This window comes from Trichomycterus rosablanca, chromosome 1 (assembly GCF_030014385.1).
Source record: "Trichomycterus rosablanca isolate fTriRos1 chromosome 1, fTriRos1.hap1, whole genome shotgun sequence".
Taxonomy (NCBI): Eukaryota; Metazoa; Chordata; class Actinopteri; order Siluriformes; family Trichomycteridae; genus Trichomycterus; species Trichomycterus rosablanca.
This window is the reverse complement of record NC_085988.1, coordinates 1,532,302-1,551,938: the sequence shown is the minus strand read 5'-3', so window position 1 is coordinate 1,551,938 and position 19,637 is coordinate 1,532,302. Positions and strand designations below refer to the sequence as shown.

At 42.0% G+C, this 19,637-nt stretch overlaps 1 protein-coding gene across 1 annotated transcript; it reads right to left on the bottom strand.

Annotated features, from left to right (window-relative positions):
• Positions 1 to 4,210: 4,210 nt before the first annotated feature.
• On the bottom strand, positions 4,211 to 5,371 carry LOC134318419 (interferon-inducible GTPase 5-like). The gene has a single exon (XM_062999339.1). It carries the CDS (start codon positions 5,360 to 5,362, stop codon positions 4,211 to 4,213), a length of 1,152 nt encoding a protein of 383 aa, XP_062855409.1. The 5' UTR covers positions 5,363 to 5,371.
• Positions 5,372 to 19,637: the final 14,266 nt, after the last annotated feature.

Here is a 19,637-nt window from a genome sequence, read left to right as displayed (position 1 = left end):
AATATTTAGGTTTAAGGTTTATTAACATTTTGAATTGAATAAAAGCACAGTAGTTGTTCAATAATAAAATTTATCTTCAAAAATACAACTTGCCTAATAATTGTGCACACAGTGTACTCAGCCAGTGATCACCTCCAGAAAGATCAAGGAACATCTGAAGTTACCAGTGAGTACAGAAGATGATTAAGTGAAGCCGATTTACCAGCAAGAACTCCTTACAAAGTCCCGTCGTTAAGAAACAGACGTCCTGAATGGGTTCAAATCTGCCAAGGATCACATCGACTGGTCCAAAGAGAAATGGCTCAACATTTTGTGGACTGGTGAAAGCAAAATTGTTCTTTTTGGGTCTAGTGGCTGTAGACAGTATGTCAGACGATCCCTGAGCACTGAATTCAAGCCACGTTACACTGTGAAGACAGTAAAGCATGGTGGTACAAAATGATGATATGGGGATGTTTCTCATACCGTGGTGTTACGCCTATTTATCACATACGAGGGATCATGGATCAGTTTAAATATATCAGAATACTTGAGGAGATCATGTTGGCCTATGTGGAAGAAGAAATGTCCTTAAAATGGGTGTTTCAACATGACAATGACCCAAAACATCTTGGTTACAGACAAACAAGATTGAGGTAATAGAGTGGCCAGAACAATCCCGTCACTTCAATCCCACAGAGAACTTATGTTCTGACATCTGAAACACGTTTTTTTGAGGCAAAACCCAAAATGCAGAAGATCTGTGGAATGTCGTCTAATCATCCTGGACTGGAATACCTGTTCAGAGGTGCCAGAAGTTGGTCGACTCCATGCAACACAGATCTCAGAAACAATTGTTCTTCCACTAAATATTAGTTCAGTAATTTAAAGTAAAGTGAAACCTCAAACATTTTTTCATGTTATAGATACATTTTTTGAAGTTTTTAAAGAAAAATGCTGCACTGCTGTTATTTTGAACAGCCTAATATTCATTTTTCTTAATTTTCTGTAAAGGATGAACACAAACTGGCTACATTTTGTTAATGTTTTGATTTAGAATTGAAAGTGGAGTATTTTCAGTGTATTTGCATTTATGGAAATAAAAGTTATTATAAATAATTGTGCTTTATTCGCTTTTTTAAAATCACTGCTATTTTTTAGAACACTACTGTATATTGAAATGACTCTATATCACCATTTTTAATCTTTATCATCAATGGTGGATAAAGTAGTTGAAAGCCATACTTACACAAAAGTACAAATATCCTACCTTAAGTAAAATTCTTAATATATCTGATGCTTAATGTATTTAAGTATTAAAAGTAATTTTCTGATATTAAATGTATTTAAGTGTTGAAAATAGAAGTACAAGCAGTCAGAATTTTTAAAAATATGAAGATTGTTCTTTCAAGCCTGTAAACCACCTCAACAATGGAGCGGACCTTACAGCTACAGAACAACCAGGTCTTTACTACATAAGAACTTACAGAACAAAATATATTTTATGATTACAATTATAACTAAAATGCATTTTACAGGCAAACTGACATTTTTAACGACATCTTCTGTAGTTTTACCCCGAGGAGGTTCTGACGGAAACATGTTTAGCACCCCGAGGTTGTCAATACTGCTGTGCCGACAATGCTGCTCCTGCTAGATGTGAGGGGTACCTGGCGTGTTTGCACCAAAAAATGTCCAGAACTCACTACGGACTTTATTACAGACTGGACTAAATAATGAAGAACTCAAATTATTTACATTATTATTATTATTATTATTTTGCTAGTTATATTGTGTTTGTATGATCTGTGTAAGTCTAATTCATTTAAATTATTATCCAGTCCACCCATGGAGGATGGGGCCCTGCTGAGTCTGGTTCCTCTCAAGGTTTATCCCTGTATTCCTAAGAGAGTTTTTCCTGCCACTGTCGCCCTTGGCTTGCTCAACAGGAGGTTTTTGGTCTGTCGGTCCTGGAGTCTGTGAAGTTGCTTTGAGACAATGTCTATTGTAAAAAGCGCTATATAAATAAAATTGACTTGACTGGACAATTAAAATCACGTCATTATTTACTTTTTTCCCTCTTCACTAGCCATAAATTACCCCGTCCCAACTTTTTGGGAATGTGTTTTATGCCTCAAATGCATGTATATGTAGATTAACAATTGAAAAAAAAAGCAGATGCCTCAGCAGTTTAGCGTACTTCACTGACTGGAATAAACATGTATAATAAACAATTTAATCTCAAATCAGATACAAAACAGATTCCTTCCCATCTAGTTCCCATCAAGAATAAAGAATAAAGGTTTTATACCTGTGTAGTCCATCACTGAGCGGTCAAGATGACAAGTATATTGTGTTCTTTGCGATGTGCAGAAGTGTGACACTGCAATGATGTGTCGCTCCTCGTTTGAAGAAGGAACCATGATATACAGTAATGCTCTGTTCACAACAGGTTCTATGGCAAACTATTACTGAAATGAGCACTGCTGTTGTAACACAGAGGTCAGAGGAGGACAAGTTACCAAAGTTATTGTACCTAACATTAATAGTATTTAATTATTATTATTATTATTATTGATGTTATTACTATTTATTAACTTATTTATTATTTATTTTAATATAATTTAGTTTCATCTGTGTAAACTCAATACGACTGGATTATAAAAAATGTTCATCAGGAATCTGAAGCTATTTAATGCATTTTAACACCTAAACCTACTCTGACCTCAACCCAGGTCACCACCACGGTCTGAGGTCTCCTCAGATTTTAGGAGAGTTCCTGTAGGTTCATATTTGAACATACTTACACTGTACTATACGCCATGTTGATGGAAAAGGTTCAAAGTTAAATACATGACCGATGGCATTTTCACTGCTATGCAAACACAACACACAGCTGTATACACCAATCAGCCAAACCCAATGACGCTAACACAGTCAGTACGACTGAGGATTGCTTAGAGGAATAAAAGATGTGGTGTAACTTTATTCTACTTAATTCAGATAAAACAGAGGTGTTACTTGTGGGATTTAAGGCTGAGAGGGACTGTTTTTGTGTCCCTGGAACCTCTTCTGGAATCTCTTCTTCCTCTTCAGATAAGCACACAGGTCTATCAGGATCTGGTGCTCTGAAACAGTGACTCAGATTGGACCACACCCTTCTTCCTTTCACATGTACTGCAGTAGCTAAAATCCCTTCAAAAATACCTTCTCCTCTCGTATGTACACTTACTTTCAGGTTCTGCCCAATTGTATATAATATACATAAATACACCGACCAGTCAGGGTGCCCATGCTGACCCCTGTCCACCACCAAAAGCACCAACAATGGGCATGTGAGCATCGGAACTGGACCACAGAGCAATGGAAGAAGGTGGCCCGGTGCGTGTGCGTCGCTTACCTGGGGAGCACACGGCACCAGGATGCATTATGGGAAGAAGGCGAGTCGACGGAGGTGGTGTGATGCTCTGGACGACGTTCTGCTGGGAAACCTTGGGTCCTGCCATCCATGTGGACGTTACTCTGACACATAGCACCTACCTAAGCATTGTTGCAGACCATGTTCACGCTTTCATGGAGGTGGTGGCCTCTTTCAGCAGGATGAAGCTCCCTGCCACAAAGCTAAAATGCTTCAGGAACAGTTTGAGGAGCACCACAACCAGTTTGAGGTGTCGACTCAGCCTCCAGATTCCCCAGATCTCAATCCAATCGAGCATCTGTGGGACGTGCTGGATAAACAAATCCGATCCATAGAGGATCCACCTCACATCTTACAGGAGTAAAAGAATCTGCTGCTGGCATCTTGGTGCCAGATACCACAGCACACCTTCAGGGGTCTAGTGGAGTCCAGGCCTCGACAAGTCAGGGCTGTTTTGGCTGCAAAATCACACATTTAAATGAATCCAATAAAAATAATTAACTGTATCACATAGTGAATAAAGTTTTGTTGCTCTCATAACATAATTTTTTTATTTTATTAATTTCTGTAATGAAGAATCATGTAAGTGGATTTCAGTCTGAAACAAAACACAAACAAGGTCAAAACAACGACAAATCAAATCTGATCACAATATTATAATACACAATAAATCAAATCAAATGTGTTAATAAAACAAACGCTGTTAAATCTGATTGTGAAATGTAAACATGATGAGTTGCTGATATAATTCCTCTGATTATATATTTAACCTATAAGAGGTTCCTAAAAAGCAAATCTAACTCATCACACTTATTACTCTAACCCGGCCTCTCTCAGTACCATCAGTGCCGCCTCTTCAAGCTCGTTCAGTCCTTTCTTCAGTAGCTTATACGTAACGATAAAAGATATTCCTGCTGCTATAGCACTTCCTACACCAGGTGCAAAGCTTAACAGGGATTCCAAAATTTCACTACAGGCTAATGCAGACAGCTGCAGTCTCGTGGATGATTTTGACGCCAGTGCCAGTACAAGTGGAGATTTTTTCAAAGATGTTAAATGTGGCTTGTTGACTCGTTCTGAGAGTCGTTCAATCGATTTATCATCAAGGCCAAACGAGAAGTAGCAGCTTGTAAAGAAAGCCACCACAATGCTAGCATCACATGCTAATGATAGACCAGGTACCGGAGCTGCTGCAACTGCACCAGAGCAAGCGGCTGCAGCCCAGGCTGCCATCTTAAACATTCTGACTTTCTTATTTAGCATGGCCACAGACGTGACTGGTACTGACTGTATTAGAGCTTTTTGTTTATGCTCTGGAAGCTCTGACTCCAGCGTGTCCACAAGCTCCTCAAAATCAAACTCATTAACATCATAGCAGCAGATGAGAAAAACTTTAGAATTTTTAAAGTCCTTTAAATTTTTCAGGCAGTCGTTCTTAATTTTAGTGAGAGTTTCTTCTCTGTTGAAGCCTCGTTTCTTCTCTTCTTGTGCGACGTCATTGTCTATCTTTGATCTAACAAAGTAAAACAGCTTTTTCTGTTTGTTTATCTCTGTAGCCAGCAGGACGTCGTTCTCTGTGAATCTCTCAGATGAGATGATGATGAAGAAATCAAACCTGTTAAAATTCACTTGTTTAAGATATCGCTTAGCCTGAAACTTTCTAGTTCCAACTCCAGGAAGGTCCCAGAAAGTCACATTAGGCTTTGTTGGATGTTGGTAAGGGGTTGGTTCAGTGGTGGTTTCAGTAACTCCAGTTTCAGCTGCACCTTCATCATCATCACTCAGTCCTCTTAGTGCATTAATGAAAGACGACTTTCCTGCTCCTGATCTTCCAGTTACAGCAACGTCCAGTGAGACATTAGTAAACTGCTCTACCATCTCTTGTGCTTTTTTATATGCACTTTCCAAAGTGGACTCTCCTGATGCTTCTATTAATGCATCTATGTCAGAATCTTGACAGCTCATTGTTACAGAATGAACTGATCCGGTTCTGATGTTTGTGTTACAGTTAGTGTAGCTCAGCTCCAGTTGATTGGTGTGAGGTTTAATACAAAAAAGTTTTTACTTTTTCACTCCTGTAAGAGGGGGAATAAAGACACACTGATTAAATTATTGATTTTCTAAAATCAAACACATTTTAACGTGGTTTTACATGTATTATTAAAAAAATAAAATAGAAGAATATGATTAACAAAGTAAGCATATACAGGTCCTTCTCAAAAAATTAGCATATTGTGATAAAGTTCATTATTTTCCATAATGTAATGATAAAAATTAAACTTTCATATATTTTAGATTCATTGCACACCAACTGAAATATTTCAGGTCTTTTATTGTTTTAATACTGATGATTTTGGCATACAGCTCATGAAAACCCAAAATTCCTATCTCAAAAAATTAGCATATCATGAAAAGGTTCTCTAAACGAGCTATTAACCTAATCATCTGAATCAACAAATTTACTCTAAACACCTGCAAAAGATTCCTGAGGCTTTTAAAAACTCCCAGCCTGGTTCATTACTCAAAACTGCAATCATGGGTAAGACTGCCGACCTGACTGCTGTCCAGAAGGCCATCATTGACACCCTCAAGCAAGAGGGTAAGACACAGAAAGAAATTTCTGAACGAATAGGCTGTTCCCAGAGTGCTGTATCAAGGCACCTCAGTGGGAAGTCTGTGGGAAGGAAAAAGTGTGGCAGAAAACGCTGCACAACGAGAAGAGGTGACCGGACCCTGAGGAAGATTGTGGAGAAGGGCCGATTCCAGACCTTGGGGGACCTGCGGAAGCAGTGGACTGAGTCTGGAGTAGAAACATCCAGAGCCACCGTGCACAGGCGTGTGCAGGAAATGGGCTACAGGTGCCGCATTCCCCAGGTCAAGCTACTTTTGAACCAGAGAAGCAGCACTGGACTGTTGCTCAGTGGTCCAAAGTACTGTTTTCGGATGAAAGCAAATTTTGCATGTCATTCGGAAATCAAGGTGCCAGAGTCTGGAGGAAGACTGGGGAGAAGGAAATGCCAAAATGCCTGAAGTCCAGTGTCAAGTACCCAGAGTCAGTGATGGTCTGGGGTGCCATGTCAGCTGCTGGTGTTGGTCCACTGTGTTTTATCAAGGGCAGGGTCAATGCAGCTAGCTATCAGGAGATTTTGGAGCACTTCATGCTTCCATCTGCTGAAAAGCTTTATGGAGATGAAGATTTCATTTTTCAGCACGACCTGGCACCTGCTCACAGTGCCAAAACCACTGGTGAATGGTTTACTGACCATGGTATTACTGTGCTCAATTGGCCTGCCAACTCTCCTGACCTGAACCCCATAGAGAATCTGTGGGATATTGTGAAGAGAAAGTTGAGAGACACAAGACCCAACACTCTGGATGAGCTTAAGGCCGCTATCGAAGCATCCTGGGCCTCCATAACACCTCAGCAGTGCCACAGGCTGATTGCCTCCATGCCACGCCGCATTGAAGCAGTCATTTCTGCAAAAGGATTCCCGACCAAGTATTGAGTGCATAACTGAACATAATTATTTGAAGGTTGACTTTTTTTGTATTAAAAACACTTTTCTTTTATTGGTCGGATGAAATATGCTAATTTTTTGAGATAGGAATTTTGGGTTTTCATGAGCTGTATGCCAAAATCATCAGTATTAAAACAATAAAAGACCTGAAATATTTCAGTTGGTGTGCAATGAATCTAAAATATATGAAAGTTTAATTTTTATCATTACATTATGGAAAATAATGAACTTTATCACAATATGCTAATTTTTTGAGAAGGACCTGTATACTAAATATGGCCTAAAAGTAAGTAAGTAAGTTTAGGGGTAAGTAAGTTAATTTATAAAAAAAATTAATACATTTTTTATCATTTATTAAATGAATCGTTCTTCAAAGTTATTTTATGCACAAATAGATTTTGTTCACCTCCTGTGATGCGACGGATCAAAAAAATGGACGCTCGCGGATTGCAAAAGAACGCTTTATTAAAGCGTGGAACAAAAAGGCACACAAAAACCGAAACACGGAGGCAAACAACACAGACAAGGAGAAGGCAAAAATCGTAGTAATAGATATCAGGCAGAGATCGGTACACAGGAAAAACGTAATATAGAATAAACGCTCGGTAAGCTCAGGAATAATACATATATATATGGTCCATGATTAGAGGCAGCTGTGATCATTAGTATTCCGGGAACCGATTCCTTGAAGAGATTCAGGATTCACGGAATCGTCAGGTGATTGGGTCACGTGCGTTCCTGAAGGATCCTGGGAATCGTAGTTCTCACTCTCCGGCACAGAACCCGCTGTGCAGGAAGTGCGCGTGACACCTCCTGCTGTTGGGTTTTCTGTCGTACTTAACAGAAGCCTGGAACAAGGAAGTTCAGGAATGCAAATAAAGCTGTGTGTGTGTGTGTGTGTGTGTGTGTGTGTGTGTGGTTGTCTCTGGCATCTGGTCTTTGAAAGTCCAGACTTTGAATTCCGATGTAAAGGATGCTTAATTTACAGACAGAATTAAGAAAGTAGAATGGGTCTGCTACCAGTCTCTGGCGTGGCGTCTCTTTCCTCCAGAGAAGTTGTAATGACCCTGTTAGACCTTGTAAAGTCATAAATGTAGGTGCAGGACGCTTGTAAGTGCGGGTTTTGGGTTTGTAAAAATCGTCTGAGATTGAACAGATCCTGGCATGAAGGCCTCAGAAGGAAATAGTCAAATTTATATTTCTTTAACAGCGTTCCGCTACAACTGAACTCAAGTATGTGTACATAAACTGAAACAAATTGCTGTGGAATTACAACATTATATGTGTGTGTTATAATACTTGCAAAATACTGTTAAATAATTCTGCCTTTCATGTAAATGAACTCTAATGTGGTGAGTTAATTAACAACAATAGATATCTGTAATTTCTCAGCATACCATTTCGTATTGAGTATGGCTGTATTCAGTAGAGCTCACTAGTTAAGGTCCTAGACTAGTAATCAGAAGCTTGCCGGCTCAAGCCCCACTATCACCAAGTCCCCACTGTTGGGTCCCTGAGCTCGGCCCTTAACCCTCAAGTGCTTGAATTCTATTCGGTGACAAGTGTAAGTTGCTTTAGACAAAACTCTCTGTTAAACACTGTATGTTACGTAAAATATCAATATGTCCATAAACTTTTGGTACATTGTCCTTCTCCTCTCATTTCAGCAACAGCTAACCACAGCACTGTTGAATAAACAATAAGTAAATAAATAGATATAAACAAAGCAGATGATGCACGATGGAGAACTTTTATTTTAAAGTCTGCACACAATGCAAAGCAGCAGCATTAATATTCAGAAACACTTTCCTTAACCTAGAGTAAAGTCAACTTTTATCAGTGCACTGATAGGTTAAATACACACACACACACACACACACACACACACACACACACACACACACCTTTCTTTACATTTCTAAACCTTATTATGCCAGGCTATTGTTAAGTACAACAGAAAACCCAACAGCAGGAGGTGAAGAAGGACTTTATTCAGCAGTAAAAGCAAAGGTGAGCACATTTATTTATTTATTTACAAAAAACATTATAGTCAAAGGTACGAAGCTGGGGTTGATATCAGGAGCACTGGGGTCCCACCAATCCTGAGTGGGGTGTAGGTTTGCGTTGCCTCCTCCTCAAGTCAGCAACCAGTTCCTTGCCAGTTAGCCTGGCATCACATTAACAGTTTCTGTTGGAGATGAGGCCAAGAATCACAGTATTATCAGCAAACCTCTGGACAGACGTCAAGATATTAGTGGACAAACAGTCGTGTAAAGAGAGAGCAGAACAGTGTGCTCAGTGTACAACCTTGTGGGGCTCCTGTGCTCAGGGTGATGGTTTTACAGTGTGGGCTCTGCCTGTGAGAAAGTCAAGAATCCAGTCAAAGAGGAGGACGTTCAGTCCAAGGTCCATGAGCTTGAAGACCAGTCTGTATAGATTAGTATTTAAAGCTAAGCTAAAGTTATCTCACATAGTTTCCTTTGAGGGTGGTGTGTAGAACATGAGAGATGGCATCCTCAGTGGATCGGTTTAAACGGTAAGCAGACTGGTGTGGGTCCATGCTGATAGGAATGGTAGAACAGATAGCGTTTCTCACAAACCTTCATGAATATTGAAGTTAGCTGTACTGGCATGATGGCTTACTGTTCATTGGTACTGGGACAATTACTGATGTCAGTACTCATTCAGAACTGCCATCTGGGCCGGCCGTTGTCCTGATGTTCATGCGCTTCAGGGCCCTTTGAACCATTACAGTAATGCAGTATTTAGTAGAGCTCAGTGGTTGAGGTACTAGACTAGTAATCAGAAGCTTGCTGGTTCAAGCCCCACTATCACCAAGTCCCCCCCTGAGCTCGGCCCTTAACCCTCAAGTGCTTGAATTCTATTCGGCGACAAGTGTAAATCGCTTTAGACAAAACTCTCTGTTAAACACTGTATGTTAGGTAAAATATCAATATGTCCATAAACTTTTGGTAGCTTGTCCTTCTCCTCTGACATCTGTGTTACAACAGATGTGCTCATTTAAGCAACAGCTAACCACAGCACCTGTTAAATAAATAATAAGTAAATAAATAGATATAAACACAGCAGATGATGCACAATGGAGAACTTTTATTTTAAAGTCTGCACACAGTTCAAAGCAGCAGCATTAATATTCAGAAACACTTTCCTTAACTTAGAGTAAAATCAACTTTTATCAGTGTACTGAAAGGTTAAATACACACACACACACACACACACACAGAGACACACACACACACACACACACACACACACACACTCACTTGGAATTACAATGACCTGGGCTATGGGCAGTTGTAACCTAGTGGTTAAGGTACTGGACTAGTAATCGAAAGGTCGCTGGTTCAAGCCTCATCTGTGCCAGGTTGCCGCTGTTGGGCCCTTGAGTAAGGCCCTTAACCCTCAACTGCTTAGACTGTATACTGTCACAGTTCTGTAAGTCACTTTGGATGAAAGCGTCTGCTAAATGCTGAAAATGTAAAAGAATCAGGACAGTGGCGTAACCACAGGGGGGGCAGGTGCACTGGGGCCCATGGCAGAGTCCCCTCCATGACATGAACTTAACCATCCACCTCACTGCCCAATATATATATATATATATTTATATATATATGACATTTAAATATGTATACGACATTTGTTGAGGGGGCCCAAAATTCTTTTTGCACTGGGGCCCATGAGCTCTTACTTACGCCACTGAATCAGGATCCGGCTATGATCTATCGATTTGGAAAAATAACCAAGCCAAGTTAATTCAACCAAAGATAATCCGACTGTTGTTGTAATGTAGTATTCACATCACCCACCATTCAATCCACTATAGATTATCAAATATTATTTCCCAGTAATAGTTTACCTATTAGTTTACCTATGTAGTTGTCATGGTGATGGTGGACGCTGGCGCATTTGGCTGCCGCTACCGTATTTTATTGTATTTTTATCGTATTTTGCTTTCATTTTCATCTTTTTACCGCTCCTGTTGCTGTATTTGTTTTTATGTTAGTTTTCATACTTTCATATGTTCTTTTGATACTTTTGTTCTTTCTACTGTGCATCGCGTCTGCGGCTGGTGGCAAACGGTGGGTGAGTTTTGCTGGGATCGGCACAATGTTGAACTATTCCGTTGTTCAGCTATTCTAGCTGATGAAGTTCAACACTACTCCATTACACTACTCCATCGTGTATTCTAGTCATCAAACAGCTTGGACTCCTTCCCCGGCCTCGTTATATTCACAGGGGCTTCCGGAGAAAGCTTTTTTATTCTCTAAACGCCTGGATTACTGCAATGCACTTCTCATCGGGATTCCTACCAAGAGTCTCCAGAGATTACAGCATATCCAGAATAGTGCTCCACGGATCCTGCTAAGTGTATGGAAACACCAGCACATCACACCTATCCTTCATTCACTCCACTGGCCCCCTGTCTCTGCAAGGATAGAATATAAAATTTCTCTCCTTACATATTAGTGCATCTATGGAAATGCACCGCCCTACATGAAAGAACTTCTTACCCCTAAAATTTCATCGCGATCCCTCCGTTCTGCAAACTCAAATCTTCTCCACATTCCCAGAACTAAACTAAGTACCATGGGTGACCGGGCTTTCTGTTCTGCTGCTCCTTGTCTATAGAATGCCCTTCCTGACCATCTGAGGGCATCACAGACAATTGAGAATTTTGAAAAGGGTCTAAAAACGTTTCTTTTTTACCAGATTTTATGACTCTTAAATAACCGCTGATTTTATGATGTATGTCTCATGATGCTATGATGTTTATATTTGTTTTATATTTCATAATGTTTTATATTACTCTTTTTCTGTAGCACTTTGAGATTTGTTTTTAAATGTAAAGTGCATTATAAATAAAATGTATTATTATTATTATTACCTACAGATTTATACTTGTATCATTACCACTTAGTTATGCCATTTGTTAACTGTCATTGTATGTGCTATGTTTTTGTTAGTTCAGTAAACATATGATATATATAACGATTCAGAATTTAGTGCTGTGAGACCTGGGTGAGAGAAATAATCGACTAATGAACTTTACCCCAACAGAAAGTGACTGATATGTTATGAATTCGGTGTTCCTAGTAATTTCTCCATAAAAATGGCAGTGGTGCCCCGTATTAAATATATAATTAAATAATAAATTGATAACCTCAATACAATAAACGTCTCCTCCTCACACGTCCCAGCATACTAAGGGCATCAGGTCATAGCACTGAGTCAGTCATTACATGGGGCGCTTGAAGCCAAGAGGGTTAGGTAACTTGGTCATAGATTCAACAGTGGCTACTTAGCAGAGTCAGGATTTAAACCCCTAACCTTTTGATTGATGTATTAGAGTTCTAAACCTGAGCTAATACTACCCTAGTGTTACGTGGGGGGAATAAGGAGGACCCAAGATGCAGAGTTAAGTAACAAAAGTTTATTAATAAAAGTAAACAAATAATAAGCAGGGATATAACGTTAAACACAAGAAAACTTAACCGAGTCGCGAACCCCCATCGCGACTTGCGAGGCCGTCGCGACCGGCATTGCAGGGCAGGAGCTTCTCCATAGAGGAAATTAGAGAATAACCCGAACTTGCCGTCGCAAAGTTCGGGGACAGGTGGCCATGTCACCGACCGCGCCTCAGCACGATCGGGAAACCGCACACCTATAGGAAAAAAGAGAATGATCCGGATCCGAGTCCGCGCAGTCCGTGTAAACCGGTGGCTCTGTCACTAGCCGCACCATGCTGTCACCAGGCAGAAGCTCACCTATAGGAAACAAGAGAATGATCCGGATCCGCGTCCACGCAGTCCGTGTAAACCGGTGGCTCTGTCACTAGCCGCACCATGCTGTCACCAGGCAGAAGCTCACCTATAGGAAACAAGAGAATGATCCGGATCCGCGTCCACGCAGTCCGTGTAAACCGGTGGCTCTGTCACTAGCCGCACCATGCTGTCACCAGGCAGAAGCTCACCTATAGGAAACAAGAGAATGATCCGGATCCGCGTCCACGCAGTCCGTGTAAACCGGTGGCTCTGTCACTAGCCGCACCATGCTGTCACCAGGCAGAAGCTCACCTATAGGAAACAAGAGAATGATCCGGATCCGCGTCCACGCAGTCCGTGTAAACCGGTGGCTCTGTCACTAGCCGCACCATGCTGTCACCAGGCAGAAGCTCACCTATAGGAAACAAGAAACACACCAAACTCGCCGTCGCGATGTTCGGGGAAACGGATGGCTTGAACGTCAGCCGCAGCTGGAATGCAACCAATCCATTTAGCGCAAGGAACACACCGAACTCGCCGTCGCATCGTTCGGAGCGATGACTGTATTCCCAAAGACCACTTAAGTGGCGGGGGAAAAACAGCCAACCCGGAACGCTTGCATAACGGGCTCGCGGGCTGAATTCCCAAAGACCGCATAAGCGGCGGGGGAAAACAGCCACCCGTATAGTGCAAGGAACACACCGAACTCGCCGTCGCGATGTTCGGGGACTCGGGTGGTTTGTCACCAAGCCGAAGCTGGAATGAAACCAACCCGTATTGTGCAAGGAACACGCCGAACTCGCCGTCGCAAAGTTCGGGGGCAGGTGGCCATGTCACCGACCGCGCCTCAGCACGATCGGGAAGCCGCACACCTGTTTAGCACACGGGACACCGCCGTCGCGAAATTCGGGGAACCCGTGTGCTAAAACGCCAGCCACACCTTGCTGTGACTGGGTAAAGAAGCCGACTTCAAGAAGCCGACTTCAAACTAAAAGAAACCAAACCAAACGAAACAGGAACAAAGGCATGACAACCTGCAGTTGCACAGTGCCTGCTTAAATAAGCAGGTGCAGCTGCAGGTCGTCAGCCTTAATTAGGAGACCTCTAATTTAAGGCCTTTGTTCCAGAGGATCTGTAATTCCTGCAACGCCGGGGACCAAGGTAGGTTAAGCCCAACGCCGCAGGAAACCTTACACCTAGAGGTCCAATAAATGAGACTGAATATATGGGAATATACCCTGACTTGACTTGATTTAGGTTACTGAGTTTACAGATTTACTTACCTATTTACAGTTCACCTTTAGGGGCTTTACAGCTCAGTGGTGTTTAATTAGGGATCACATGCCACTAAAGTGCCTCATTTGGCTTCCAGGTGTCTTAAACTTCTACTACTATATACATACTATGTATGTATGTAAAATATGAAAAACAATTAAATGCATTCAGACTATATGTGCCCCCAATGTTTATGTATTAACTGAATAAAACATGACATTTTATTGCAGTGACTAGATTTCCCAGATAAACCATAAACAATTACATCTTAACAGACAAACATTTATTGTTTTTTTTATTTATTTGGAATGGAATGCAGAAGGAATGAAGTACAACATAAAGGAGTTAATAGATCCTTGAGTAAAAGTGAATCATTATCACATCATTATAAGAGCTTTTCAAGGTACTCAGGGACACTGTACAGATAAATTACAGCTCATTAAATACATCAATAATTAATATAAAAAAGCAAATTACAAGAGATAAAATATTTTAAAATAAAGAAGCAATAAAAGATAAATTCAAATGCTTTATAAATATAAATATATCTGATTCATTAAAAAGAGAAAAGTCTCAAATACATCAAACTCATATTTATGGACCTTGTGCACGGAGGCACAGAAAGGGCCTTCCCAAAACTGTTTTCTCAATCCATCACAGGACCTCAGCAACCCCATACTCATCATACACAGCCGGTCATTATGCCCAGCTGGTCAGTAGGCCACATCACCCTGAGAACACCTGATCTCAGATGCTAAGCAGTGTTGGGTTCAGTCAGTACCTGGAAATACTGAGTGCTGTAAGCTACCTGGGGACAGTGGGAGCCTAGTGGGTAGAGCTTTGGGTTATCAACTGGAAGACTGTGGGTTTGAACCATGCAACCACTATTGGGCCCTTGAGCAAGGCCCTTAACTCTCTCAGCTCCATGGGAGCTGTTAAAAAAAAGCATTTCATTGTAGTGTACACGTGTATATGGACCCAAACCCTACTGTATATGTGTATATATGACATATATGTATATATTCTATTCTAATGGCACCATTGAGTTTGATCTCAGTGATGGTGGGCTGGTGTAATGGACCGCTGCTCCACCCCCACGGATAAAATGAACAAAAAAACACACAAAGCCAACTCTAAAAACCATGAAAGGACTAATCTCCATTCAGTTCCTTAATAAACCCTCATCAGCTCCAGCACTTGGAACCAGCTCCAGTATCGATAAATAAAGTTGAACAAAATTACATTTGTTGAGTCAAGACCAGATTTAAAATAGCTGAAGGACCACTGAGAGAACCTACACATCAAACTTTAGCTCATAGCTATATCAGAATAAAAACAAGCAGCTAGAGAACGTCTGTGGTATTTTCTTTAACCTTCTTAAACACCTCTCCACCTGGCTGCTCTCTCCATTTCATCACAATGTTCTCGGTCATCCCGAGGTCCTTCAGTTCAGTAGAGATTTAATACTGTAGTACAAAATAATGGAGGATGAGACCGACCTTCTCCAGGATTAACGTCTTCACTGCTGGATCGTTCACGTTCTGATCCGACTGAATCTTCACCCTGATAATCTGCTGCTGTCCCGTGATTACTGAACACAGAAAAGATTACAAATATATGTTCTCATCTTACACATACATTATAGAAGTATAATAAATATAAAAGAGCTTCATCTCACCTCTGTAACAGTAGAAAGGCTTTATATCTCCCAAATATAGCATAATAAACAGTACAAATAAAATCACAACAGTAGGATGGATGACTTTCAATTGAAGCAGCTCCTGGAATGCAGTTACAGACTAGTCTTCTACAGGCACTGCCAATTGTGGGGGCTGCCAGAGGGCCGACCAGAGCTGAGATTTAAACTCGGAGAGTTCAGAACTCCAGTGCTGGTGTGCTAGTGGAATATCCTGCCATGCCACCTGGGCGCTGAGTTGATCTTTTACTCTACAATCAGATCAGCAGCAATTTTGCACCAACTGGTGGCGAACAGCTGATCGCTCTCTGTTCACACCGGCAGCCTCATCAGCACCTGTGGGCGTTTGGTTGCCCTGGTTTATCTGACGACAACATTAAAAAAGGAAATGCCATGGCAGTACAGTGTACTTTATTGGCTGGTATCTACAGAGCCTATAAAAATCCATAAATGTCACCCCTGTGTAGTCCATCACTGACTGTACAGTCATGACAAGAAAACTGTGTTTGTTCTTTGCGATAGTTGCGTCTGCATCTGTATCTGCAACTGGATCCTGGACTTTCTAACTAACAGACCCCAGTCTGTTAAGTTAGGCGACCTCCACTCATCCTCCATCAGCCTGAACACTGGTGTGCCACAAGTCTGTGTGCTGAGCCCCCTTTTTATACTCTCTGTTTACCTACGACCGCCAAAACAGCCCTGACCTGTCAAGGCATGGACTCCACTAGACCTCTGAAGGTGTGCTGTGGTATCTGGCACCAATATGTCAGCAGCAGGTCATTTTACTCTTGTAAACTGTGAGGTACAGCCTCCATGGATTGGACTTGTTTGTCCAGCACGTCCCACAGATGCTCGACTGAATCGAGATCTGGGGAATTTGGAGGTCGAGTCAACACCTCAAACTAGTGCTTGTAAATTTTATAGTGTTCATTTGTATTCCTGGGTAAGGTAAGCTTCTGGTTAAAGTGTATATTTTTGCTGTAACTTGTTCTAGACTCTATCTTTGTAACTTTGATTATTAACATTGCTAGAATTGAAGTAGCATTTAAGTAGCATTTAACTATTGTTAAAAGATAGTATGTTGATGCATTAATCTGTGTTTATGCTGATTGGTTAAAGTGGTTTCAGGTGACTGTTGTTAGAGGCCTAGGTGTGAATTGAGGGGCAGGGCTAAGCTTAGTATAAAATTAAAGCTCCGGCTGGTCTTCTCTATCACTAGGTCTTGTTTGTTTTTTCTACTAATCTAAACTAACTTGGGTAAATACTATCAGCCTCTGACATTGTTCAATCTATCAAACTTTTTTCTCAGCATGTGCTACTCAAACATTCCTGTGCTTATATCTCACAGACCCTGCAGACATCAGAGGGCACATTATAGGAACAGCAACGCCAGCAACCTCATCTACCCCCAACTGTTGCAACAGTCTCAAACAGTGGTGGTAGGTGGGGTCTGGAACTGTCAGTCAGCCGTCCAAAAAGCTGACTTTATCTCAGCTTTTGCAGTTTCTCACAGCCTTGACTTCCTGAGTGAGACATGGATCACCACCGAGAACTCAGCAACACCAGCAGCCTTATCCTCTGCCTACACCTTCTCTCATACACCGAGATGATCTGGTAGGGGTGGAGGTACAGGTGTGCTCTTGACCAGGAAATGGCAATTCACTACTGTGAATGTTTCTCACCTTAACATTTCATCTTTCGAATTTCATGCAATTACTGTTACTTTTCCAATTACTCTTCATATCATTGTCATCTACAGACCACCTGGCGCACTGGGAGACTTCATAGAAGAGCTGGATGTTCTTCTGAGTTTCTTCCCTTCAGATGGAACTCCTCTGACTCTTCTTGGTGACTTTAATCTCCCTACACTTCAGTCCTCCTGTCTTCTTCCTCTTCTTTCATCTTTCGACCTCCTCTTTAATCACAGCCCTCCGACACACAAAGGAGGCAATCTTCTGGACCTGGTCTTCAGCCGTCCAGCTTCTGCTCTGGACCTCACGGTCACCCCACTCCACCTTTCTGACCATCACTTTGTGTCCTTCTCTCTCTGTCTCCCAACTCTTCCTACCTCCAACCACACTTTCACCCTTACAACACGCCCCAATCTTCACTCTTTATCTTCCTCCCTGTTGATCTCCACCATCCTAACTTCACTACCTAACCCTGACATGCTTGCTACCCTTCCACTCAACTCTGCAACTAATACTTTACTCTCTTCTCTTTCAACATCCCTCGATCAGCTCTGTCCTCCTACCCTCAAACGAGGAAAACCTTCTCCTGCTCCTTGGCTTTCAGATGCACTGCGCAGCAACAGAAGAGAACTAAGGGCAGCTGAGAGAAAGTGGAGGAAATCTAAGCTCTAAGTCTATGTCTAAATCTAAGTTGATCTCCACTCCTACCATGATCTGCTGTCCAGGTTCTCATCTGACGTGACTGCTGCAAAAACATCTTTTTACAAAGCCAAGCTTGAACAATCTGCTTCTGACCCATGTAAGCTTCATGCTATCTTTTCCTCTCTTCTGAACCCTCCTCCTCCTCCCCCTTCTGCCTCTCTCACTGCTACTGACTTTTCAACATTCTTTCAGGACAAGATCGACAAAATCAATCAATCCTTCTCTCCGACTGACCCACTTTCAACTGACCCCCAACCCACCAACACACTCACCAGCTTCACCCCACTCACCATGGATGAGGTTACACAGCTCCTCTCATCCAGCAATCCCACTACATGCACACTTGACCCTATACCATCCACCATCCTCAAAGACATCTCACAGGACCTAATCCCCTTCATCACACCCATCATCAACAACTCCCTGACATCAGGTGTTGTCCCTACTGCTTTTAAGAAGGCTCAGGTCATTCCCCTTCTTAAGAAACCTACACTAGACACTACAGACATCAACAACTACAGACCTGTCTCACTCCTCTCTTTTCTATCCAAAATTCTTGAACGTGCTGTCTATAACCAACTATCTGCCTTTCTCACTCAGAATGACCTCCACGATCCGTACCAGTCTGGCTTCAAGGCAGCGCATTCTACGGAAACAGCTCTTGTAGCGGTTACTGAGGAGCTTCATGCAGCCAAAGCAGCCAAACTGTCATCTGTCCTTATTCTTCTTGACCTCTCTGCAGCCTTCGACACAGTGAATCACAGCATTCTCCTGACCACTCTCTCCAACCTTGGAGTAACAGGTTCAGCATGGCAATGGATGGCCTCCTACCTGGAAGGGCGCTCCTACCAAGTGTCATGGAGGGGATCCATATCTCCCCCATGCACTCTCTCAACCGGTGTTCCTCAGGGCTCTGTACTTGGTCCACTTCTTTTCTCTATCTACACCCGCTCTCTGGGCAAGGTCATAGCCTCCCATGGCTTCTCCTACCACTCCTATGCAGATGACACTCAGCCTGTTCTGTCATTTCCTCCTTCAGACACGCAAGTCTCAGCTCGCATCTCAGCATGTCTGCGAGATATCTCACAATGGATGTCGGCTCATCATCTAGAACTTAATCCCAGCAAGACCGAGATGTTGCTCATTCCTGGGTCTCCAACCCAGGACCTAGTAATTTCTCTGAATGACTCCCAGATCAGACCATCTGATAAGGTAAGAAGTCTTGGTGTTGTCCTTGATAACCAGCTGACATTCTCTCCTCATATAGCCAACATGACGAGAGCGTGTCAGTTCCTCCTGTACAACATCAGGAAGATTCATCCATTTCTCTCCAGGGAAGCTGCCCAGATTCTGGTGCAATCACTAGTAATCTCACGGTTGGACTACTGCAACTCCCTCCTGGCAGGAGCTCCCATGTCCACGATTAAACCCTTACAGCTCATTCAAAATGCAGCTGCACGTCTGTTTTTTTACCAACCCAAACACTGCCACATCACCCCACTCAGCACGCATTCAGTTTAAAACACTGACGCTTGCCTACAAAGCCAAAAATGGACCAGCCCCAAGCTACCTTCG

Coding starts and splice junctions, on each gene's coding strand:
- LOC134318419 (XM_062999339.1), bottom strand. CDS start 5,362: ATGAGCTGTCAAGATTCTGACATAGATGCATTAATAGAAGCATCAGGA.